This window comes from Rhincodon typus, chromosome 6 (genome assembly GCF_021869965.1).
Source record: "Rhincodon typus isolate 14 chromosome 6, sRhiTyp1.1, whole genome shotgun sequence".
Taxonomy (NCBI): domain Eukaryota; kingdom Metazoa; phylum Chordata; class Chondrichthyes; order Orectolobiformes; family Rhincodontidae; genus Rhincodon; species Rhincodon typus.
In genome coordinates, this window is record NC_063337.1 from 24,902,746 (window position 1) to 24,930,040 (window position 27,295).

The 27,295-nt window shown below is 41.8% G+C and overlaps 1 protein-coding gene across 1 annotated transcript in view; it reads right to left on the bottom strand.

Moving 5' to 3' along the window:
• The window catches only part of LOC109917255 (FRAS1 related extracellular matrix 2), a 223,505-nt gene that overhangs the window by 33,746 nt on the left and 162,464 nt on the right, over positions 1-27,295 (bottom strand). The window contains exons 7-13 of the mRNA XM_048598312.1: positions 17,711-17,860; positions 13,646-13,855; positions 12,711-12,908; positions 10,507-10,671; positions 10,235-10,417; positions 3,763-3,893; positions 2,764-2,922 (exon numbers count right to left, since the gene is read on the bottom strand). Of these exons, the coding sequence (XP_048454269.1) occupies positions 2,764-2,922; positions 3,763-3,893; positions 10,235-10,417; positions 10,507-10,671; positions 12,711-12,908; positions 13,646-13,855; positions 17,711-17,860 (1,196 nt within the window). The remainder of the gene's footprint in view (positions 1-2,763; positions 2,923-3,762; positions 3,894-10,234; positions 10,418-10,506; positions 10,672-12,710; positions 12,909-13,645; positions 13,856-17,710; positions 17,861-27,295) is intronic.

Genomic DNA, 27,295 nt, shown 5'->3' on the forward strand with positions numbered 1-27,295 from the left:
TTACTGCCTTAGAGCTTGTGGCCTCAAAATCTTGTCTCATCACTCCCACTGGGCTCACAACTCTCAGCCTGCAAAAGCCTGCCTGAAAACATAAGGTAAGCTACTATTCATATTCAAACAAGACACTACTCCTACCTCTCCACCTTCATTCTTGACCTTCTGGTTGTCGGTGTGATATTAGATACCATATCATATCTGAGTGAGATGTGCTCCAATTAAACTTCATAACATCAAAGCCAGCCTGTTTGATTTCTGACAGAAACCTTATGTACCACAAGTGCCAATTCCATCCAAATTACTGAATTCTCACTTAGGCTTAGATCAACTCAGGTGTCGCACACAAAGCTCAGTCCACATCTGAGGTCCACATAGTGACCACCTATTTTGGCGTTTATAAAATATTCTACCCATGTCTCTACTGCACTGAAACCCTCATCCACCACTTCACCATCTCTCAATTTGATTCTTCCAAAACTATCACAGCATTACCAGTTCTAGTTTATATAAACTTTCTCATCTAAAAAAACCTGAAAGAACTGTGAATGCTGGAAACCAGAAACAAACACAGAAACTGTTGGAAAAGCTCAGTAGGTCAGGCAGCATCTGTGGAGAGAAATCAGAGTTAACGTTTTGGGTTCAGTGATCCTTCCTCAGTTCTGATTTCTCTCCACAGATGCTGCCAGACCTGTTGAACTTTTCCAGCAATTTCTGTTTTCATTTCTCATCTAAAATTCAGCCAAATATTTGCTATCCCACATTTCTATCACTACCGCCTTTGCTGACATGCACCAGTCCACTGATGGAACAAAGACTAATTCCTCATCTTGGTTCAAATCTCTCTCTGGCCTTGCTTTAACCCTATCTCTCAACAAATAGTCTAAATTTCTCAGACTTTTGTACCTCCTGCCATTTAATCCATTATAAATGTGCAGCATGACAAGTGAAGGTAAATTATAGAAATTATTTCATGGGATGTGAGATCGCTGGCAAGGCTAGCATTAATTATCTATTTCAAATTCACCAAGGCTCCTTAGATAGCGGCTTCTAAACCCACAATTATTAGAAGGACAAGGGCAGCAGATACCTGGGAACAGCACGATCTCAGAAGGAAGTCCTGCTTCAGAAAGCTGAGGGCTAATCTGATGGGGATAGGGAGGGAACTCTGATCAGGAAATAGGGGACCATGAGGGAGGTATCCTGCACACCCACTATCCCTTCCATCTCATCTCATTCTTACAGCTCGAGCAGGCTAAAGTGTTGGACTTGACACTTGACTTGAACTCATCCCACCTGCCTGGGAATTGGAGCCAGGCAGATGGCACCTCTTAAGTGACCAGTAAGGCACATTCACCATCCTAGGCCTCAGTCTCCCCCTTTAAAAATATGGTTGAGTCAGGTAAGCTGCAGAAATATCCCCATCAGCAAATTCGCCAGCAGTGCACTGTTAAATTCCGTTAGATGACTAGTCTGGGCTTCTGGATTACTGGTCCTCGAATATAAATACCATGTGGTCTTGTTCCAAAACACACCAACGTGACCCAAACAACATAGTCGATTCACGTAGCTTCTTGTACTCCAATGCTTTGAATGGAAAATAGGTTTCTTTGAGATGAGACCTTTGTGTTGCAATAAGTGGCATTAATGCAATTATTAAACACAAGGTGGAAGCTTTGACAGAAAGTGCTGAATTTTTAGTCAAAGGTTGGGACTTGAAAATGGGGCTAGCTACAGGCCTCACCCCTGCTTACACATTCTACATATGAACGTTAGGAGCAGCAGCATGAGTGGGTCACTCAAGCCTGACCCTTCATTCAACAAGAACATGGGCAATCTGACATTCCTGCCTGCTCTTGATATCCATTTACCCCTTCCTTATTAAAAATTATCTCCGTTACCTCAATAAATTCAAAGTCTATGCTTCCACTGCCTTTTGAAGAAGAGAGTTCAAAAGACTCATGACCCTCTCTGAGGAAAACTCTCTCCTTGTAAATGGACGATCTGACGTGGACTTAAATGGATGATCTGTCATTTTTAAACAGAGACATTCCTACTCTGATGTGCAAGGTTGCAGCCAATTAAAAGCGATGGAATGAGTTCACTACCTGATCAGGGGCAATCTGTGGGATACTGATGCCAGTAGGTGGCCCTCCACCAGTCAGCGTCTGGCAGAGCTGGGAACCGGCAATCTGAAGATGGAGGGGAAGAGGGAAGATTTCAAGAAGGCTTTTGTCACTGCTTAAAACATGGCTGCCCGGTCATAATCCTGGATGGGTAACCCATACAGTGGGGTGGCCAAGTGTTGGTACTGTGGCTTAGCAGGAGGTGAAGGCATGGGACGGGCTTTCATTTGATCCATTGCACCCACATGCCCTTATCCCATCATGTTGACATGGGCATGGTCCAGACTAATGTGGGCTGTGCCCATATTGCAAACTGACAGTGCTAATTGGCATGTGAGCAGAGCCTCGATAGACTCTACAATTACCATTAATTAGCTTGCCATGGCTTTCTGCCAGCCCTCATTGAAAATGCTTCAAATCAGGGTCTTGTTGACAAAGAGGCATGGGAGCTGGTAATGCCAAATCATGTGCCTTTGATCAGAAGCCACCATTAAAGTAAAAAATGCACATCATAAAGAACAATAATGCAACCTTACTGTTCTTTATGATGTGCATTTTACTGTTCAAAGTAGATACAATGAAAAATTCTGAACTGCCGTGACAACTTTTCAGTGCACCATCATGTTAAGTGGATGATACGTACCGTAACACAGACAACAGGATAACCTGCTAGCGGGCTAGGGGTTTCTGTTGCTCTGGATGTGTCATCATATATAAGCAGCGAGACAACTTGTGGGACAGACGGGAATGTGACATCAGCCATGCTATTCATCTCTTCGATGTATATAATTGCTTTGTTTATCTGGGAAACAACATGAAGAATATCAGTAGCGAATTACCATGGAATATCCACAGGAATGATGCGGTCATTTTTGTTTTATCACTGTGGACATCAAGATAGGCAACATTTGTTAGAAAGAATGCACTGCATTCAGAGAGTTGAGCACTTCTCAAAAATAACACAATATGGAACAAGGTCAATATGGCTTCCTTGTCAGCACAGTTGGAGATGACCTGCAAGAGCTGGGAGAGATGTAAGAGAAGGGGAGAACAGAGAGGAGTTGGAGAAGATTTAAGTGTTTTTAAAAATTTGTGAAGCCTACCATTGTTACTGGTGTAGCAGTCAGGCATTGAGGGTCAGTAATGTAGGTCAAGCCCAAAGTTTGAAATAAATGTGAGGGTTTAAAGCTGTCTCGCAATTGAAACTCTGTGGTAAATGCTGCAGACCTCACACATTAACATCTCAGTGTGTAATACCACTTGCAGACACAATCCCAATTTGGGGAGAACTAAACTATAATAATAATGTAGCCTTGGATGCACAAAACACAGCTTCAAAACTGGCAGATGTTGTTAAATTTGGAAGCTTGTCAATTGTGAACAAGATAGTGATAGACTGAAAGGGGACACAGACAGGTTAGTGGACAAGTGGCAGATGCCATTTATTGCAGAGGAATTTGAAGTGATTTGTTTTGGCAGAAAGAATGGGGAGGGGCAATACAATTCAAAGCACACCTCTAAAGGGGTGAAGGTATGAAGCATTGAATCAAGAAATAAGGACGAAAGGCATTTATTAACATTTCTGAATCTGTTAATAAACCCACTGTGAGCAAGGCTACCTGCTTTGCTCCTGCCTGTGTACCTGAGTTTCTGCCACCATGTTCTCATCAGGTTTCAAATGGACAGTGAAGGCCTCTCGCATTTCTCTCACTCCGTCATACAGCACCTCAACTTCCACAAAGTGCTCAGTTTCACTTTCTTTAAATTCAATTTCTGAAATGAATCAAAAAGAGTCTTGAAAAAGAGACAGTCAAGTACGTCTGAGTGAGAACGGAGACAAAATTTCATTCAAATCACAGAGACCCGTTTTCCCCTGACACTTATTTAGTACTTTATAACACAGCAGTGGAAAGATTTATGTTTTATATCTGTAATTTTCAGATTTAATTTGTATCTAAAATACATCAAATTTGTCAATGAATAAAACTAAAGTACAACTTTGTAGTCTGTTCTGCTATAGCTTAGAAATGGCTTATAGGGTTTTGTCTCACATAAGCTTCAACTGGGGCTGTAAGGTCAGAGCAGGAAGGAGCCTGCCCACAGACCTAATGCCTGCCCTGAAGCTATTTGATGCTGGAAACAGCATTCGCTTTAATGTGACACTTCCAACAATATCTTGGGAGGAAGCCAGCCTCAGAAAGCTGTCAGCCAAAATGATGGTGGGCAGCTCTGCTGAACCAATGCCCGCCAACCAGGAGGAGTGGCCACTGCTGGGACTACAGACAGTGACACTACACAGAGCAGCTCAGGTAAATCTGGGGGTTGGCACTCTCACTGCGGGTTGAGTGGACAGGTTCACAGGGCCATGGGGCAGATTAAACGGAAGTATAGCATTGAGGGGCCCAGGGAACCTTAAAAAGCTGTGGGGCTTCCCACATGTCATAAACTATCCTTTACTGTAGATAAGATGATGGCAAGTTAAGATGAGACCTTAAGATGAAGTCCCAAGGGTTGGGAAAGGGTGGCCTCAAGGTGGTCTGGGTAGCAGGCTAATTGTTGGATTTTACAAGCTATTGGCCCAATCCTATTTATGGAGCACCAGAGTGCAGCTAGAAACATGTAGCAACACCATCAGCCAAAACTCCTGATGGTTTATTTCATAAATCCAGTAGTTTGTGTAGAGGTCAGCCAGACAGCACTGGAGAGCCCCAGGTTCTATCCCTATGTATTCAGTTGGTGCTCTTAGTTAGGGCAACAATGCTGGTGCTACAACTGACTGGGTAACTTCACAGGAAGGTCAGCTGATATCTACCCTATCTAACAGATTGGGTAGCATACTGCTGTTTGAAAATGTGTAGGTGCTCCTTGCTCACCATGTTGAAAACTCAGTAGGGTGCTTAGTGTTAAAAAAAATCAGGCATTGGGCCACCACCAAATCTCTCAGCTATTATCTTTGGAAGAGGAGGAAAGACAAGGGAAGCATTGCAACAATAAACAGCCCCTCTGAATACAAACATAATTACATGAAGACCTAGATGTCTGCTAAGACTTAACAGTATCATAGACTGAATTGCTTCCACATTTAGACCAGAACTCCTTCAATAATGGATACTAAATTGTATGCCAACTTTCTAACAATGTTACACTGATTCAACTGGAAAATGCACTGACAAACTTTATCCAGAATAAAAATGGAAAGTTGCCACCATTTCAGAAAACTGACGGTTTGCCATAAAATCCTTTCTGGGGAGAACGTGCTAAATTGGTAATAGTTACTCTAAATAGCTGTTCCCTAGTCACTGACTCCATCCATCTGCCTGGCTACTGTTTGAGATTCAATCAGACTGTTAACAACTTATGGTCTACAATGAGATGACTACTAACCCCATCCCTGCTCAATCAGCAAGACCAGAGTCAATAGATGTAAAGCTGGAAAAGCACAGCAGGTGAGACACCATCCAAGACGCAGGAAAGTCGACATCTTGGGCCAAAACCCTTCGTCAGAACTGGGGAGTGAGAGGGGAGCACAGAAGTAAATAGAGGGAGGAAGGTGGGGCTGGGGGAAGGGTAGGTGGGATGGTGATAGATGGATGTGGGTAAGGGGTTATTGTGATTGGTCAGTGGGAAGGTTGGAGTGAATAGGTGAGTAGGAAAATGGACAGCTTGGGTCTGGTCAGGGAGACGAGGAGGAGGGGGGAGGGCTGAACATGGGACAAGGCTGGGGGTGGAGGGATTTTGAAGCTGGTGAAGTCAATACTGAGACTATTGGGCTGTAAGCTCCCAAGGCAAAATATCAGGTGTTGACATCACGTCATGATGTCGAGCTCTTTTTCCGTTGCGTCTGCACCTATTTCTTTGAACAGGAATTCCACCCACCCTCTAACAATCCCTTCTCCCGTCTCCAGCAAACTCCATCCTCCTGGGCACCCCCTCCTGGCCTCCCACCCTCCCTTGACTCCTTTATCTCAAATTGCTGCTGCGACATTAATCGCTTGGATCTCTCCACCCCTCTCAACTTAGTCCAAACTCTCCCACTGGAACACGCAGCCCTCTGCTCCAACCTTAAACTCACCACTAAACCTGCCAATAACGCGGGGGAGCAGGGTGGCATGGTGGTAGTATGGCGAACTGAACTCTACATCGCTGAAGCCAGATGTCAACTCTCTGACACCTCCTCCTACTATCCCCTCAATCATGACCCCACCTCTGATCACCAAGCCATCATCTCCCAGACCATCAACAGCCTCATCAATTCGGGAGATCTCCCTTCCACAGCCTCCAACCTGATAGTTCCCCAACCCTACACCACCCGTTTCTATCTCCTGCCCAAAATTCACAAACCCGACTGCCCCGGTTAACCCTTTGTCTCTGCCTGCTCCTGCCCCACCGAGCTCATCTCCTCCTACCTTGACTCAGTTCTTTCCAGTTTGGTCCAGGAACTCCCTAAATACATTCGTGACACAACTCACGCCCTCCATCTTTTCCAAAACTTTCAATTCCCCGGCCCCCAAGAGCCTCATCTTGACCATGGACATACAGTCCCTTTACACCTGTATCCCCCACATGGAGGGCCTAAAAGCACTCCGCTTCTTCCTCGCCTGTAGGCCAACCAGTCCCCCTCCACTGACATTCTTATTTGCTTGGCAGAACTGGAACTCACACTCAACAATTTTTCCTTTGATTCCTCCCACTTCCTACAAACCAAAGGGGTGGCCATGAGCACCCACATGGGCCCGAGCTACTCCTGCCTCTTTGTAGGATTCGTGGAACAGTCCCTCTTCCACAATTACACCGGCACCATCTCACACCTCTTTCTCCACTATACTGATGATTGTATCGGTGCTGCCTCATGCTCCCGCAAAGAGCTCAAGCAGTTCATTGACTTCTCTAACACCTTCCACCCTGCCCTCAAATTCACCTGGACCATTTCTGACACCTCTCTCTTCTTCCTGGACCTCTCCATCTCCATTTCCAGAAACCAACTCACCAGTGACATCCATTTCAAATCCACGGACTCCCACAAATATCTTGACTGCACCTCTTCTCACCCACCCTCCTGCAAAAACGCTATCCCATACTCTCAATTCCTCTGCCTCTGCCACATCTGCTCCCAGGATGAGGCAACGTACTCCAGGACATCCCAGATATCCACCTACTATCGGGACCGTAGTTTTCTCTCCTCTGTAATTATTGGATGCCCTCAACCACATCTCCTCCACTTCCCACTCTTCTGCCCTCAAACCCCCTCCCCCACCAACTACAAGAAGGACAGAGTCCCCTTAGTCCTCACGTACCAGCCCACCAACCTGCAAATCCAACGTATCATCCTCCAATATTTCTGCCAATTACAATCAGACCCCACCACCAAAAAGATATTTCCTTCCCCACACCTGTCCGCTTTCTGCAGGGACCATTCATTCTGCCCCTCCCCACCAACTTCTCCACCACACTTGGTACCTTTCCCTGCAACCGCAAGAGGTGCAATAGCTGCCCCTACACCTTCCCTGTCACCTCCATCCAAGGTCCCAAGCAATCCTTCCAAATTCAGCAGAGCTTCACCTGCACTTCATCCAACCTGATCTGTTGTATCTGTTGCACCTGATGCGGTCTCCTTTACGTTAGGGAGACCAAAAACAGACTCGGGGACTGGTTCACGGAGCATCTGCGCTGTGCATGCATCAACCAACTGGACCTTCCGGTTGCCATCCATTTCAATTCCCCCTCTCACTCTCCTGGTGACATGTCTATTCTTGGCCTCCTCCACTGTCAGAATGAGGCCAAACATAAACTGGAGAAACAACACCTGATATTTCACCTTGGAAGTTTACAGCCCAATGGCCTCAATGTTGACTTCACCTGCTTCAAAATCCCTCCACCTCCAGCCTTATCCCATGCCCAGCCCTTTCCCTCCTCTTCGCCTCCCCGACCTGACCTATCTGCTCCACCCTTCCCACTGACCAGTCATAGTAACCCCCTACCTGCATCCACCTATTACGATCCCACCTACCCTTCCCCATCACCCCCCGCCGCAGCCCCCCACCTCCCCAGCCTATTTACTTCTGGGTTCCCCATCCCGTCCCCAGTCCTGACGAAGAGTTTCAGACTGAAATGTTGACTTTCCTGCTCCTCGGATGCTGTCTGACCTGCTGTGCTTTTCCAGCTTCACATTTATTGATGCTTTCACCATCTGCAGTCCTTACCTTCTCCAGCACCAAGACCATCTGCTATCACCTCGGTAACTTACCCAATCTCACTGTTACTTTAGGGTCTTCTAAAATCCTCATCCTTATCTTAGTTACCTCCAGACGTGACTGTTCCAACACTCTTCTGATCCCTCAAAAACTGCATCCATTCCCCCATTAACATCAACTGATTCAAAATTCTGATGCTTGTGAGCTCACACCATGCTCCATTCACCCACTGCCTGTGTACTTATTGAGTTCCATTGGCCTCTACTCAGAAAATAACAGTTTTAAAATTCTCACCCTGGTTTTTAAATCTTATGAAGACCTGATCCCTTCCTATCTCTATAACTTCCTCTCACTCTCTCACTTTTCTGTACTTTCCCAATGCTGACCTCTTTTGCATTCCTGATTTCTACTGTTTGATTGGAATTCCCTCCCTAAACCTCTTAGCCTATCATTCTTTCTTACCCGCTTTAAGATGATCCTTAAAACCTACCTTTTTGGCCAAACCTTTGGTCACGTGCTTTAATATGTCCTTATCTGACTTGGTGTCAATTGTTGTGTGGCAACACTCCTGTGCAGTGCTTTAGGAAGTTTAACTATGTTAAAGGCACTGACCTTTTGCAAACAGATTAGGTTTTCTGCAATTCACTTGATTCGGTGACATTGGTGAAATGGCAGGGAAGAAATTGGTGATCAATAAGAGTGAGCTAGTGGCAAGTCTCTTTCTGCATGAATTGTTATTTTAGGAAGGACATATATCAAAATACAGCACGTTTTTAATTTCACATGAGAGTAGATATACATTTGTATGTATTGACTCTTTTGTAAGTATCCAAAAATAAGATGCCTGTTAAACAATAATGGCACACTTTTTGACGACCATTAGAGATAGATCATAGATTTATACTTTGGGAGGTAACCAATGGGTGGCACGATAGCTCAGTGGTTGGCACTGCTACCTCATAGCGCCAGGGACTTCGGTTTGATTCCATCCTTGGGCAACTGTCTGTGTGGAGTCTGCACATTCTCCTTGTGTTTGTGTAGGCTTCTACTGGGTACTCTGGTTTCCTCACACAGTCCAAAGATGTGCAAGTTAGGTGGATTGACCATGCTAAATTGCCCTGTAGTGTAAGGAGGGCTAGCCATATTAAATGTGGGGTTATGGGGATAGGGTGGAAGGCTGGGTCTGGGTGGAATGCTCATCAGAGGGTTGGTGTGGACTTGATGGGCTGAATAGCCTCTTTCTGCACTGTAGGGATTCTATGATTCAAACAGATTTCAATGGCCTTTTTTTGGATCTGTAAACAGCCGGGTTATTCAATACAAAGCTATACGTAAATGATATTCACATGGTAGTTATCAGTTCTGCATCAGAGAACAAAATGCATTTAAATTTTGTGTGAAAATAGCAAACACTTATTGAATACAAAGACCCATCACATCCTGTTCCTCAATGCAGCAGAAATTATGGCAGCATTCCATCAGAATGGTTGCACAGTTTTGGTTTCCTTTATTTTAAACCGCAATTAATCATTCCTTGAAAGTTAACTGATAAATTTGGAACTGCTAGAAGATGTTGCACAGCAGTGAGAAATAAAAAATACACGCTAAAACCAAGATGTTGATTCATTTTCCTATATTACAAGATACATTTTAAAATGAAAACTGCTAAAAGTTAACTTCTTTGCATCTTTATGTTTACTTCAAAGTTATAGACATTCTATTATTTTTTCAGACCTTTTCTGGAGACAAAATAGCTGTCAACAAGTACAAAAGCTGTGCTCAGAAACAGGTCACATCATGTTCCAGACTACTCCAAACCTCCTTGCTGCAGGGCACTTCAGATTTACTTTAGTGTAAGTACCTGAAACATAAGACACCACAATACTTTCAGGAAACTATGAACTACTTCATATAATCATCTACCTTCTGATAGGGGATGGTAGTCTTCTCCTGAGATTGCAGAACCATCTTTTGTGTGGACTCGTACAATAGAAACTTTTGAAGTGTCTCCAAGGCGAAGTACTGGAATTTTTACAACAGCAATCTGCCCGGGTTCTTTAGGTTCACTGATACTGAATTTGGTCTCTCCAAATTTAATAATAGCCTCTGTAGTAAAAGAGCAGGTTTGTTAAAGTAGCCAGTGAAATACAGGATGAATCCAAATCACTTTGAAACTACACAATAATGCTTCTCACTGTCTGCGCCGTCCTTGATTTTTATCACTGTTTCATTCTTTTCCCCAATTGAAGCACCAAATGGGGACTCGCTCTTTGGAGTTCCAAGCACCAATCTCAGATCCTCATCTTCCTCGTGTATTGTATCATCATTTAAAGTCACAGTGCAGGGTTTCTCAATTTCGCCTGTGAAATATGACAGACTGTCACAAGACACTTGAAAGAGATCTGCCATTTTTGCAAAGCACAAATAATTTTTAACTTATAAAAAACTTTGATTACATCAAAAAAACTTTTTATCTAAGTCAAGATACGGAGTCTACAACAGAAACAGTAACAAGGGAATAAAAAATGACTCAGTGACATTATACAAATGTTTAATGCATTCATAAAACATTTCACTCAATTATTATTATAGAATTACATTTTTTGCTATAGCTTCATTAACAGCAAAGGAAGGATTTAAATAAGTTTGAGGCTATTCACAGAAAATTTAGGCAGGTTGTCTCATGAGGAATGGTTGAGCAGTCTAGGCTTGTAATCATTGAAGTTTAGAAATGTAAGGGGAAACTTGATTGAATTAGATAAAACGTTGAAGAGTTGTGACAGGGCAGATGAGGACAGAATATCTCCTTTTACTGGAAAATTGAGAACAGTTTTTAATCCAGTCAGTGCTTAAAAATCAGGGGTCGCCATTTAGTGCAGAGATTAGGCAAAAAAAAATTCTTAGAAGGGAACTCTCTCTCTGGAAAAGGGGTGGAAGCAGATTTCTTGAATTATTAAAGTGGAGATTGATAGATTCTTGTTAAGCAAGGTGTTGAAATGTTATCAGGGATAGGCAGGAATGTGATTTGAGGTTGTAAGCCACGATCTTGTTAAAGTATGGAATAGGCTTGAGGGGTTGAATGGCCTACTCCTGCTCTTGATTCATATGCTTATATGCCCTTTTCTATACCGGATGTCTTCCCCACTGTTCTGTTCTGTGTGGGTCTTCCTTTCCCACTGCCCATTCTATCAAGTCAGAACACAATGCAGGACAATATAAAGTAGCTAAAGTAAGTACACAAAATGTTCACGTCAGACCGTTAAAATTACACCCCTGTATGGAATTGTGTTTGTATATACATGCACTTGGAATACTGGATACAGTTCTGATCACCACACCACCAGAAGGATGTGGATGCTTTGGAGAAGGTCTAGAAAAGGTTTACCAGGATATCGTCTGGTATGGGGGATTTTAGCTAAGAAGAAAGGTTGGATAGACTGGGCTTGTTTTCACTGGAACGCAGGAGGTTGAGGGGCGTCTTGAAAATAATTTATGATTGTGAATGGCATGGATAAAGTGTCAAGTATGAGGCTTTTTCCCAGGGTGGAGGGTCAATTACTAGGGACACAAGTTCAATGTGAGGGGGAGGGGGTGGGGGGAATGTTTAAAGGAGATGTGCGAGGCACATTTTTCACACAAAAGGTGGTGAGTGCCTGGAATGCGCTGCCAGAGGTGGTGGTGGAAGCAGAGACAATAGCACCTGGTGTCAAGAAGCACCTGGATGAATACATGAATAGGAAGGGAATGGAGGGATATGGATCCTGTAAGTGAAGACAGTTTTAATATGGAAGGGCAAAATATGTTGGTGCAGGCTTGGAGGGCTGAAGGGCCTGTTCTTGTGCTGTTCTGTTCTTTATTTGTTCATAAATCAGGGCCCACGTGAATAATTCTATAAACACTATAATAATTTGATCACAAACTATCCTGTAACTGAATGGTGGTTCAAGCTCAAAGGACATTTTTCTAATTTACTCATGGGACATGGGTGTTGCTGGCTGGATCAGCATTAATTGCCCATTCCGAGTAGCCCTTGAGAAAGGGTTGGATACTTCTGTTCCCAATATTCCTGTGCAGCAGTGATAATAGCTACTCAGTAGTTTGAGAAACTGCTATCCCTAAGCAAAAAACTGTGGCAACATTAGGAAACTATAACTCCACTTCCATTTTTTACAAACTGCCACTAATTTTCTTAATTAGTTTTTTTAAAAATCAGTTTCAACTAAATTACATTTTCGTTAAGTTTTTTAAAATCTGTTCCAGGCCAATCAAAAAAATGTAAAATTTAAAAGCCTCCGCAAGTATCATACTATAGAAGTTGCACACAAGGTTAAAAGAATAGAGATAGATAACCAGAGTAACTTACAGAGCATTTATATTATTTCTCTATAATGTACAATACCTGGAAGAAATGTAATGATGGAATCATCTGTGTTGGGACGCTCAGCAAAATCCATCATGACCTGAGCAGATGCTTGGCGAGTGTAGCACCGAACTGTGGATTTGTAGCTGGTGTCCCCACTGCGGTAAACAATTGCTGTGATCTGACCATCATTCTCTTTGCCCACGTATGCTGCATCCTTGAACTGTACCTTAGGCACTTTAAGGAAAAAGAAAGTTATTGATGCATTATTTTCTCATAACCATTACTGGGTGAACTATAATACAATTTCCAGTTATGCAAATTGCATCTGTGCCTGACAAAATTGACCATTGAAACTTTTGATTGCAAAGATTTGGGTTAGGTCAGAGGTCTTAAAAGATACAACCACATTTAATATTGCAAAATACTCTGCTACTTTCTTTCTATATAGAGATTCCAATTTAATTGATTACAGGGGTGAAGCAAATCCATTAAATACTGAAATCCCCAGGTAATATTTCCAAACCAATTTAGCACCATTCACCACTGTGCCAGAATAAAATTAAAAAGCTGTCAAATGATCAGTGATGAAATAAAAACACAGAAGAAAATTTTGCAATATTTACATTTTACAAACACCTGTTTGAAACAGGGTTGGACATAAAACTTATGTTCATTAAAATCTGCTAACATGATTTCAAATGATGTGTTTGAGTGATAGAAGTCATACTGTAAGGTGAACCAATTCTGTGAAGAAAAAGGCAAGGAAGATAAAGAAAGGGTTTATTGAAACGATTGTCAGAAATGACACCTAAGACAAATATTTATATGTATCCCTGCCATTTCTTACAGTTCAGAAACTGTCATAATGCCATTTATTTAGCTAAACATTTCAGTCTCCACTTTAGTGATCTCTTGCCACAGTTTTAGAAGTTACTTGAATAGCAATATTAAGGTGTAAGGTGAACACTCACAATCTGACACTGAGTCATTAATAAGCACGGTGGTTTTACTGGGTTCTCCAAGGACAGCATTCACTGGCATACGCAGCACAAGTTCAAATCTCTCTGGTCCTTCTAGAGCTGGTTGACCTAAATCGTCAAGGATTGTAACACGGAAAGTCTGCATGTTCACTCCGGGGGCAAAATCCAGGTTGCGGCTGATGCCCACATAATCGATGCCAGCTGGAAAACAGACCCAATGTTTAGGAATTCTTAAAAAGACAGTAAATTAATTACCATCAGGCTGTGGAACCACATGGATTCTGTAACTGTCTCAGTAACTTCTAACCTGAGGTCCTTTCAAAATGAGCTATATTTACAATAATCACAATAGTAGACTCTGCACTGTTACACCAGCACATTTTCAGTACTGAAAATTCCTTGGGTTATGCTCAATTATGCAGGCTGTACTATTCCCAATTTTTGGTGTTTTTAATTGAAATGAAAAACACATTCGCAATACTCTCAATCATGACTGCTATTTTTATACTGAGCAAGACGTTGATGTTTCCCAAAGTGCAACTACAGGGAATTTTAATTGTACATAAACTGTATCCCAATAAAAGTGAATTTTTCAGTAAAAAAAGCTAATCAGGTTTTAATTTTATTTTCAACATACTTTTGGTTTTCCGCGACTCTGGTCAAGGTTGTCAAAAGACACTCTGTAGCATACATTAAACGCCACCCATAGCAAAGCTTCTCACTACATTATTTTATTGCAGATGTTCATCCACTTAAAATAACTGATACTTAAATATATAAAGTGGTGACAGTCAAATAAAAATGAATCTTTGAGTTATCTTTTCTCCCATAACAATAAACAGCAGTTTCACCCAAACTCAGAGGGTTTGGTGTTTGTCAGGCTTCTTTGCACCAGTAATCCATAATTTTATGGAAAATCTGTAAAAACATTATAGATAGTATCATTGACCGCTGCTATATTGTATTTCTATTTTCTGGAGGTTCTCTGCCAATATGTCAATGGATTTTAGTGATCTCTCAATAGAAATTCAACTCCAAAATGTTCAAATGAGGCAACTAACAAAAGTGTTGATTGGATTATTAAATGGGTTATATTGTATTTCTAGTTTCTGGGGATTCTCCACGAATATAGCGACAGATTTCTGTGATCTTCCATAGGAAATTCAACTCTAAAATGTTCAAAAGAGGTAACTAACACAAACTGATACAAGTGTGGACCTGATTATTAAACAGGTTCAGGATGAGATCAGAGGACAAATGAGTGCATAGTTTATGCCTCTGCCCTGGGTACCAATTCTCCAGCACTGTCCTAATCATAACCACCTTCAATGAGTGGGACTCGGGGTTGAATCAGATGTCATCAGAAAATAAGGAAGTGGCAGATGGCTGAGTGAGGATAATTATTGGTAAATATGGGGCCTACTAGTGTATGCTTCCATGCCAGCTGCATTTTCTAATTGGCTATCCTGGGACCTACCAAAGTGGTGACCTCACGTGATAGTGAAGGTGTGGTACGATGAATTGAGGAGGATCCCCCACCCAACCACCATAATGGTTGCCAGACCACAGCTGCTGATCCAGGGATCATAGGCAGGCAGCTGTGGAAATCTCTCTCTATGTACATTCAGATCAGCAGCTTCCATTTCGCCCAGTTGGTCTGGCCAGAGGTGTGGAGCCCCCCCAACTTTCCTGGATTAGACAGCAATCCTGCTCCTGGCCATTAATTGGCTTGTCCCTTTAAAAATCTTGGTGACAATTGTGGAACACACCACACAAGACCAGCAGCTGCATTCTCAATTCAGAATTGGAAATCCTGGCGCTGGCTACTTTTATTTCAGTATTTGGTTCAATAACAGGCAAGACATAAAAGGAAGTATCATCTTATTTGCTGAAGGATGAAACTGTTTTAGAGGCAGTCTGGAAAAGGTTTACTTGACTAATACCTAGACCTGGTGGGGTCTTGTCTTATGAGGAAAGTTTAGGCTTGTACCCTCTGGTGTTGAGAAAAGTAACAGGTGACTTGATTGAAACATGGAAGATCTTGACAGGGTAGATGTGGGGAGAATGTTATCTCTTATGGAAGAATCTACAACTGGGGGTCACTGTTTAAAATGAACAGGGATCACGCATTTAAAACAGAGATGAGGTGAAATGTTTTTCTCTTAGTAAATCATGAGTCTTTGGAACTCTTTTGCAGTAAAAACGCTGGAAGCAGAATTCTTAAATATTTTTAAGGCAAAAGTTATGCAAGGGGGTAAAAAGTTATTACAGAGCCACAGTAATGCAGTTTTGATTATTATTTGATTGCTATTAGATCAGCCATGATCTTCTTGAAAGTTGGTTCAGACTTGATGGACTGAATGGCCTGTTCTTGATTTCTATGCTCGTACACCAGAATTTCTTATGAAGTTACAAAATAAGTGACTTGGTCAATTATAGGACTTTTAAAAGAATGTGGAAGCTTTTGTAGTTCTTATTTTCTGCATTAGTGGAAAGATCTCATTTGAAATTAATTCAATTAAGCAAAAATTGTTAAGCAGAATTTGAAAGAAATTGACTTTTTTCTGGTTCTTCCTTGTGCAACAGACTCCGGGCTAGTATTTTACTTTCAAAGGTCAGATCTCCAAACAGTGAGGATAGACTTCAACTACCTTGCTAGTACGCAGGGCACGGGAAGAGACATGTTTACATTCCTGTGCTAACACATTTCTCAGTAATGTCCTGTCAATTTGAATGCGGCACAATGTGGTTGGACACCTTTGTCATTTAGCTACAAAAATAAAACTTTTCACATTCCTAGGATGAGTCATCTCTCAGTACAATTGTACTGATTCACAATACTTCATCTGGAAAGGATGTCTTCCAAGCACATTGTTTGATGGGGCATTTTCATTTTCAGCTGTCCACACAGAAAATCGCAAATGTTGTTGGGCAGAAACAAATGAATTCTTCTAAGCTACTTTTAAATAGTTCTTTGAGGGGAACTTTGATAGCTGTCTGAGAGTAAAATGACTGTGGATTCAACATGAGAATTCAATGATGTAAATAATTCTAGTGTTTCAAGTTACAAGTTCAATATTATACATGTGTATAAACAACAACCTGGGTTTAGCAATAAGAGTAATGGGATGCTTATTAAGCAGAAAATTGGATAGTAACCTTAAGCATTCACACATGCTCAATTAAACACAAAAATGAGGAAGGTGCTGACTGGATTTTTACTATTTTTCCAAAAGCTGTGCTCCAGCGTTTTCTTGCTAAGGCTATAAACACATGAAGAGTGTGAAGATGTTGTACCTACCAACTAGATACTCACAAGACTGAACAGAAAAAGTTGAGTCTCATCCATTAAATATGACAGAACTTTTAATGTTATGATAGGTCTTAGTGACTTAAAACAACCTCTTTGGTACTGAAAATCTATATTTTAAAAGTAGTCTGTCTCATTTCTTCACATTTTAATTATTGTTAGATATTTTAAATAAAAATTATTTTACTCCTCGTCTGTCTCTTCTCTCTCTTTCAATTCCTCCAGTTTCCTCTTTTTCTCGTAGAATCCCTATAGTGTGGAAACAAGCACTTCGGCCCAACAAGTCCACACCGACCCTCAGAGCATCCCACCCAGACCCATCCCTATAAGCCAGCTAACCTACACATCCCTGAACACTACGGGCAATTAAGCATGGCCAATCCACCTAGACTGCACATCTTTGGACTGTGGGAGGAAACCGGAGCACCCGGAAGAAACCCATGCACTTCTGTATACAAATTTGCAATGAATTAAAACTATCGACATACACCTTATCTCTCATAAGGATTCTTCAATCTTATTATTTCAGGAAGAACATCTTTGCTTGCCCTATTCACGAAAGACCCAGACCCCCTGTAGAGTGTACTGAACTACATTAACTCTAGAAGTGCGATCATATTGCAAAAACCCACAGAAAATTTGAGGACAAGCGTAAGTATATTGAATAGCTAGCACTGCTCATTTTCCACTGGCTGCAAAACCTGCTCCTATGTCTAAAGTAACCAACAAAGAAATCATGTCCTTACCTTCAGCTGATGCTGGTTCTGTTTTACGCGATCGAATAGTTACAGTTGCCGTCTTAGATAAATCTGTTCCAGTTCGCCAGACCTGGACTTCCACGTAGCCTTCACTTTCATCTACCTGGTACTCAGTGTCTCCAAAATAAAAAACTGGTTCTGGAACAGAGATAATACCAGCAGTGTGAACCATGTGCACAATTATGTACGCGAGAAATATAAAGGCAAAAAACCCCAGGAACCAGGTTTCTATTTCATATGTATCACCCAATTTACAGCATTATGGAGAAATCAATTCTATAATGAAGGCAATGCCACAATATTAGCCATTTTAATTTGAGAAAATGTCAAAGTAATAAGTCAAGCTTATGGCAATAAAATTAATTTGGACTTATTTGCATGTAAAGTTAACAAAAGTGATTTAATATTGAGTAATTTTTCCATGGTTGTGCTGTATGGTAACCCAAACAGGGGCTTGTATTAGTCAATCTAAAGCGAACACAATTAGTGAAAGACCTGTAATTCCCAGCAGGAGGCAAATTAGAGAAAGATTCATTCTGGGTTAGCTGCAAATCAAAAAGAATTTCTGTTCCAATGACTCCAACTGGAAAGTGTAACTCCAAAGGCATTAGGCCAGGGTAAAAATCAGTCTTGGTTCTATTGAAACCAGATCCAGATACCTCTGTCAACACTCATTCCGCATACTTAGTTAGGACACATACTGTCTAGGTTACAATTCCTCAGATAACTCAAAATTAAGGTCAAATCTAAAACACTTGTGAATAGCACGACCAAAATGCAAAGTTAGAAGTATCATTTCTTTTAAGCTACTTCAGCAAAAAAAGTCAAGCAAGTTCAGTTGGAAACAAAGGGAAACTTGTTTTGATTCACTCAAATTACATTTTCTGAAGTTTGTTTTAATTTTGTATGTGGTATATTGCAGGTAAGAATAGAAGATTTCTAACTTTTGTTGTGTGTATATTTTCAGAGTAACTGTTGACAAAGCCATTTGACTTCATGTTGTAAAAAGTTTTATTGACGTATTTTTCAGCAGCTTGGACAGGGGGTGTTGTGTGGTGTGGTATCAACATGTTATCACAGTAACCTTGAGCAAACAGCATTCTAGTCACCTGCCAAGAAATTCCACACTTTTATAAATCTCTCCACAAAACACACTACAAAAGGCTGGGTTTTGAGAGCAAACAAAGAGGAACTAAGCACAGGTTGCTATGAGAGACAACAAGGTGCAGAGCTGGATGAACACAGCAGGCCAAGCAGCATCATAGGAGCAGGAAAGCTGACGTTTCGGGCCGAGACCCTTCATCAGAAAAGGGGGAGGGGAAGGGGGTTCTGAAATAAATAGGGAGAAAGGGGGAGGCGGATAGAAGATGGATAGAGGAGAAGATAGGTGGAGAGGAAACAGACAGGTTGAAGACACGGGGATGGAGCCAGTAAAGGTGAGTGTAGGTGGGGAGTTGGGGAGGGGTCGAGAACGCCCTCCACCGTGTCTCCCACATATACCGCAACTCATCCCTCACACCCCGTAATAACAACCAAAAAAGAATCCCCCTCGTCCTCACGTACCACCCCACCAACCTCCAGATCCAACGCATCCTCCTCCGACACTTCCGCCATCTGCAATCCGACCCCACCACCAAAGACATTTTTCCGTCCCCACCCTTATCTGCTTTCCGGAGGGACCACTCTCTCCGGGACTCCCTTGTCCGCTCCACACTCCCCTCCAGCCCCACCACACCCAGCACTTGTCCCTGCAACCGCAGGAAGTGCTACACCTGCCCCCATACCTCCTCCCTCACCCCCATCCCAGGCCCCAAGAAGACTTTCCACATCAAGCAGATGTTTACCTGCACATCTGCCAATGTAGTATACTGCATCCGCTGTACCCGTTGTGGCCTCCTCTACATCGGGGAAACCAAGCGGAGGCTCGGGGACCGCTTTGCAGAACACCTACGCTCGGTTCGCAATAAACAACTGCACCTCCCAGTTGCGAACCATTTCAACTCCCCCTCCCATTCCTCAGACGACATGTCCATCCTGGGCCTCCTGCAGTGCCACAACGATGCCACCTGAAGGTTGCAGGAACAGCAACTCATATTCCACTTGGGAACCCTGCAGCCCAATGGTATCAATGTGGATTTCACAAGCTTCAAAATCTCCCCTCCCTCTACTGCATCCCAAAACCAGTCCAGCTCGTCCCCGCCTCCCTAACCTGTTCTTCCTCCCACCTATCTCCTCCTCCCACCTCAAGCCGCACCCCCATCTCCTACCTACTAACCTCATCCCGCCCCCTTGACCTGTCCGTCCTCCCTGGACTGACCTATCCCCTCCCTAACTCCCCACCTACACTCACCTTTACTGGCTCCATCCCCGCCTCTTTGGCCTATCTTCTCCTCTATCCATCTTCTATCCGCCTCCCCCTCTCTCCCTATTTATTTCAGAACCCCCTTCCCCTCCCCCTTTTCTGATGAAGGGTCCAGGCCCAAAACGTCAGCCTTCCTGCTCCTCTGATGCTGCTTGGCCTGCTGTGTTCATCCAGCTCTGCACCTTGTTGTCTCGGATTCTCCAGCATCTGCAGTTCCTACTATCACAGGTTGCTATGAGTCTGACATTTCACATCAGGAAACTGAAACTGAGATTTCTTCACCTTAAATAACAAATTATTTCACACTCAACAACAACATAGATGAATATACCTGCTCTTAATACTAAAAAAAAGTCAAGGTATTTCACAGGAGTGATGTAAAGCAAAATTGGACACCCAGTCACATAAGGCGATATTAGCTCAGATGGCCAAAAGCTTGGTTAAAGGGCTAGGTTTGAAGGAGCATCTTAAAGAAAGAAAGAATGATGGAAAGTTGGAGAATTTTCAGGAGAGAAGTCCAGAGTATAAGGCTTGTGCAGCTGAAGGTTCAGCCAGCAATAATAGAGCAATTTAAAATTGAGGTTTGATCAAGAGGTCAGAATTATTTGAGTGCTGATATTTTGGAGAGGTGTTGAGCTGGAGGAGAGTACAGAGATAGGGAGAGTCAATGGAAGATTTAAAAACAAGGGTGAGAATTTTATGATCAAGATATTGCTTGACCGGAAGCCAATGCTGTTCATTGAGGACAGGAATAATAGGTGAACATGATTTGGGCAACTGAGATTTTTATGTCCTCAAATTTGTGGTGTTTGGAATATGGGAGATGAGCCAGGAGAGTGTTAGAATAGTCAATTCTAAAGGTAACAAAGGCAAGAGGGCAGGTTTCAGCAACAGATGAGATGAGGTGCACAAGGAAGCTGCAAGCTCAATGGAGGTGTGTTTCCTGCAGCAGGCTGGGGAGAGGGGTGTGAGCTATCAGAGCCACAGGCTCCAATCCTAAAGAGGGAGCCTCCGGTACCAGTGGGACTGGGGTCCCAAATGTTTACAATCTGTTTACACTTTGGTGAAAAGACTAAGTGAATTGTAGCCAGATTTTCTAACACTATGAAGATATGTGTAATAGTAGGTTATGAGGAGGGCACATCACCTTTAATCTATGCTCTCTTGTTCTTTTTCTTTTAAAGCTTCTCCCTCTCTATTCTGTCTATCCCGCTCATGATTTTGAATACCTCTAGCAAATCTCCCCTAGCCACCTTCTCTCCAAGGAAAACAGTCCCATCTTCTTTAAGCCATCCTCATAACTGAAGTTTCTCTTTCCTGGAACCATTCTGCTGTATTCTCTCTGATGCATTCACATCTTTCTTTAAATGTACACAATATTCTTAGATCTAACAGTTCACCAAGATGATTATTGAGATGAAGGGTTATTTTATGAGTAAAGATTGAGCAGGTTGGGTCTATACTCAGTAACAATGAGAAATGACATTATCAAACAATGTAAGAGACTGATGGGACCTCACAGGTTAGAGAAAATGTATCCCCTTTGGAGGAATCCAAACAAGAGGGCATCGTTTCAAATATTGGGTCCCAATCCAATACAGAGATGAGGAAGATATTGTTCTCTCAGAGGGTGGTTAATCTTTGGGATTCTCTATCCTAGACAGCAGTGGAGGTTGAGTTATTGATAGATTTTGGTCTGCAGAGAATCAATTGTTAAGGTGGACAGGAAAAAAGTGGAGTTTAGTCCACAATCAGATCAGCCATGATCTTACTGAATGCTGGAGAAGGCTAGAAGGCCTAAATGACCGACTTCAGATCTTTTTTTTATGCTTTTTTGTGCCAAAGCCTACGGGAAAGCTTTGTCTTTTGATCTTCTGACTCAGGGGTGAGTATGCTATGAGTGAAGACTTTCATTTTTCAAATCAATACGATACAAACTGCTCTGAATAAGGTTCTGTCTAATTAGTGCAATTGGATCTTTAAGCATCAGAACCAAGAGCGTTCAAACTCACGTTGCTTCTGAACTTTACAATCATTAGTCTGCTCTGTACTCCAAGCCAGATACTAGCTTGTTCCATTTTTATCAACTGATTGCTAACATTGATAAATGAGTTCTAAAGTCTAATTTTAATATTTAAGCTACTTGATTTTCTTGCAGCATTGCTCATGGCTAGTGTGGCACTGAAAGAAGCTGCTAACCAGGATCATGCCCTAAAAGCCCAGGGACTCTCTGTGGATTCATCAGCAACTTGACAGCTGCAAGTGTGTAGTGGAACTGTATTAGGTTTTATGCACCTGAATTTCATAGCATAAGCATAGCAGAGCATCCCTACAGTGTGGAAACAGGCCCTTCGGCCCAACAAGTCCACATTGACCCTTAGAGCATTCCACTCAGACTCATCCCCCTATAACCCACCTAATCTACACATCCCTCAACATTACGGGGAATTTAGCATGGCCAATGCACCTGGCTTGCCCATCTTTGGGCTGTGGGAGGAAACCTGAGCACCTGGAGGAAACCCACGCAGACATGGGGAGAATGTGCAAACTCCACACAGACAGTTGCCCAAGGCTAGAATCGAACCCGGGTCCCTGGCGCTGTAAGGCAGCAGTGTTAACTGCTGAGCCACCATGCCGCCCATGTTTGTTGCTATAAGAAATTGCAACTGAAGGCATGTAAATGTAGTAAATATTTTGTTTTAATTAAGGAGTGTTTTATTCCAATATCATGAGCTCACAATGGACACTCTACTTAATCTTAGCATGGGTCCTGCTTATGATGGATAATGAATGAGTTGGCATTGTACGTATAAGGGCAAAGGTTGGGAGTTGGGGAATGCATGTGTTGGTATGAGTCAGAATTAATTTGACATGGGGCTACAAGGAGATGGTCTGTTGGGTATAGGTTGGCATGGAATGTGTGCACAGCCATGAGGGTGGAGTTAGGGGTATACATTTGGCATGGATTAGTATGAGTGGCCATGGAAGATGGGTAAAAGGATGAAGATTGGCATGGAGCATATGAGGAGATGTAAAGCCAATACTGTGCTGCTGCATAGAGGCAGCACTTCTATCCTGCTTGCCTTCATGCCTGGCAACCCCTGCTATTGTTCCTGGTTTGGGCAGCTCAACTCCCAGGGAGCAACGTTTGAAAAGGCCTGGATAGACTGAATGTTGGGAAAATATTTCCATTGGCAGGAGACACTAGAACCCAAGGATACAGCCTTAGAGTAAAGGGGAAACCCTTTAGAACGGAGATGAAGAGAAACTTCTTCAGGCAGAGAGTGGTGAATCCATGGAATTCATTGCTACAGGAAGCTGCGGAGGCCAGGTCATTGAGTAAATTTAAGACAGAGATTGATAGGTTCTTGATTGTTAAGGGGATCGAAGGTTACAGGGAGAAGGCAGGAGAATGGGGTTGAGAAACTTATCAGCCACGATTGAATGGCAGAGAAGACTCGATGGGTCAATGGCCTAATTTCTGCTACTGTGTCTTATGGTTTAACTCCAACCCGGAGTGAAAATCCCAACTTCCAGGTTACTTTTTCTCCAATTGGATTTGCAATGCCTAGAAATGTCTGGCAATAGGCAATGCCAAGAAACTGTTTTCATAGACAGCATATTATGAAATGTACGGTGACTGCTCAGATAAAACTTTGGGATGTGTGACTTGGTTGATATACCAAATATGGAGTAAAAAAATCAGCACTTTATTCTTTCATGTGATATAGGTATTGCTGGTAAGTGCACAAGTAATTGCCCATCCTTAATTGCTCAATTAAGAGTTAATCATATTGCTGTGCATCTAGACTTGTGTAGACCAGGTGAAAATGGCAGATTTCCTTCACAAAAGAATATTAATGAACATAAAGTCACTATATATGGAATCTATCAATTTTGATGTAAAACGTTGTTAAGATTAATCAAAATGCGCAAGTTTTATACAAAAATATATTCTTGTTTCAGAATTCTCTATATATGCAGTCTGTACATATAGCTAAAGGTGGGGATAGCATTCAGAAGAGGAATTTAAAATATTTGCCACCTCCAGCCCTACCATTGCATTGTGCTGTATTAACTGTGAGGACGAGGTGCTGTAAGACTCACTCCTGCATTCAGCAACTGCACTCTTGGAATTCATATTTCAGCAAGTTGGCAAGTGAATTGAACTGCATATTTTCTATCGTTGTGGAGCCAAATCTGCTTTGTATCAGTGTTAACAGTTTATTACATACAAATGATCCATTAAAAAATCTATAATTCTATGAAAGACAGTCAGCTTTTTCTTCTATAGCCATGTAAAGTGGAAATCAAGCCCTTTATAAATGATTTTTGAATTCACATTGCTTTCATAGGGGAGTGTTCACACAGCAATGATCATACAGTTTTTGAGCATTAAACCCTGATGTTAAGCATTACTGCAATAACATTCAGATAGTGAATCTAGTTACATCAGATATCGTTGATCCAAACTGAATGCAATCTCCTACGATTTACACATGGCTTGTAACAAATCATCACAGCAATATGTTGGCTGGTTTGACAGGTCAAGTTTTCAGATGTAAGTATTATTAGCAATGCGGTCCCTAGTCAATGCCAGATCATATGCAAAGATTAGAGGGAGAGCTTCACGAAAAGTGAAAAACTGACTAAGCATGTTAACCAGTTATAAGGTATGACTTGCCCAGGTTCACGTCTCATGCACTATAGTATTAAATTATTAGCTAGGCACATGTCCTGAGTTTCCCTCCCTGGGGAAAAGTAGTGGGAGAGAAATAGAAGATGCTTTATACTGATCTGATATAGGTCTTGAATCCAGCAACTGGGAGCATATCTGTTGTCAAGATGTAGGAGTTAACACCTTAAAGTAAATATGTTACCTTCCTCGTGCAAAGTAATTCATGACTTTTCCCTAGGTTGGTCTTGTCACAACTGAATGCAACTATGGAGCAGCTTGAATGCTTTACAAAAATATCATTTACTTTTCAACATTTGAGTGTTTAATTCCAGTACTATACTATTTGCATGTCCAAATATGTTGGTTTCATTATGTATTGAAACCACAGTAACAGTTTTAAACTTGTGCACTTTAAACAAGCAACTAGTCATGACTGATCTGCGGGGTACAAACCTGCTGTCCACTCTCAGATTTGCCACAGTCTTCTTCCCACCCATATCACACTGCATTCCTGCTTGGTGGCCATACTTTCATGTGTTTGGGCCTGACACTCTGGAATTCCCTCCTCAACCCTCTCCACCTCACTCTGCTTAGTACCTTCCTCTCTGACTGAGCTATTGGTCAAATAAATCTCTTTTGGCAAATAATGTGTTATAGTTTGTTTCATAATACTCCCATGAAGCATCTTGGGTTGTATTATTTGAGATTCTTTATAATTACAAATTGTTGATGTGAATTTCACCTCTGGATTAAATCAGTCATTTCAAGCTTCCTTTAACCACTTTAACAGAGAGCACTGGTGTGACTGTTACCTCATTGCGGCACTCGGTGAGGTGCCAGGTTACATTCAACTAATTAACCATCCTGAGCAAAATAATAGGGCAAAGTAATCTAGTGCATCAAAGGTGCTGCTTAATAATTCAAGCCTCTTAATGCTTCCTGCAATTCTTTTGAAACAAACCCAACCATGCAGCTATTTAGCTAGGACAGTCAATTCATGAAACATTTTAAAACTTTCTCTCATCATTGTCTGTACTATGTGTGGATAATGCTATTGAGTAACATGATACTGTTGGGCATGGGATTCCCTTCTAATTGAGTTATAAACTCTAGGGCATGGTGTTTTTATTGATGGCTAAAGGGGTAAAATCTGAAGAAGTATCTCATTCTTATTGGCTGGGCTGAGTAGCAAAAACTTAGTCATTAGAACAGGTCACCTGCCACTGCTTTGGATGGAGCGTAAGGGAGACTCAAAAGAAGGAGAACAAATACGTAGAATTTACAGGATAAAATCAATCTAATTGGCTAATATCAATATTTATACTCCACGTAAGTGTCCACTGACTCCTCTTCCTTTAATCCCATCAGAATATCCTGCTACACAACTGGCCCTTGTGTGCTATCCAGTTTCTCACTTAATGCACTAATGTCTCCTCTTAAGTCATAACGAACACTACGAGGTAGGGTAATTGGTTGTGATACAAAACGAAATGCAGGAGTGACAATCTTGCAGGACTCTGCTCCCAAAGTACAGTCAGGCAGGTGAGAGTGGATGAGGAATGGATAAGGATTTCAGCAGCAGATAAGATCTGGTAAGGATAAAATCAGATATCGTTAGGAGGTACAAATGGACCACATTATTGGTACCATATTGGCACGTGGTGAATTCATTCATCTCAGGGTCAGATGTAACATTGACATCGCATACATTCTGGTTTAGCTTCAGACAACTGCCAAGGAGGGGGATGGGATTGATGGTCAAGGAGTAGAGATTGTTTTGGAGTTTGAAAACAATAGCTTCAGTTTTTCCAAAAGTTTAGATGGAAGAAATCTCTGCTCATCTAGTACTGGATGCAGGGCAAGTGATCTGATAAATCAGAAAATGCTGGCGCAATGAAAACACATGGAGCTAAGATTATGCTAGTTAATGACAGTGTACATGTAGAAACTAGGTCTGTGTTCTCAGATACAGTCATCAAGAGGCAGCATGTAGATAAGAAACAAAAAGGATCCAAGGATAGAACCAGTTGAGCTAAAGACAGCAATCAAATCTGATCATAGTTTCTTTACCATAACACTATTAAAAATGCAATAGGAACATAGGAGCAAGAGTAGGCTGTTCAATCCCGTGAACCTGTTCCGCCATTGAATGAAAATTCAATAATAAAAATTTATCTATCTCAGATTTAAAAGGAAAGCCATGTGAAATTTTAATGTCTTTCTCACGGGTGTCATTGAGCAGTTTAGGTTTAAACAGAATTCTATACTGTGAAAGTAAATGTGGCATGTTATGTGAGAACTCCCAGATGTACATTATTAACAATACAATGAATGATCCAGCAGGTTTTATAATGTAGCAGGAACATGGATATATGCAAAGCACAGTTTAAAGACCTTCAAATTTGCTTCAGTTTAGAGTCCTCAATTTCACTATGAACACCAAATAAGTATGAACTTACATTAGTATACATTATACATCAGTGTAACATTGAGATCAGTCATTTTTCATTAATTATTTTCCCTCTTATTCCTC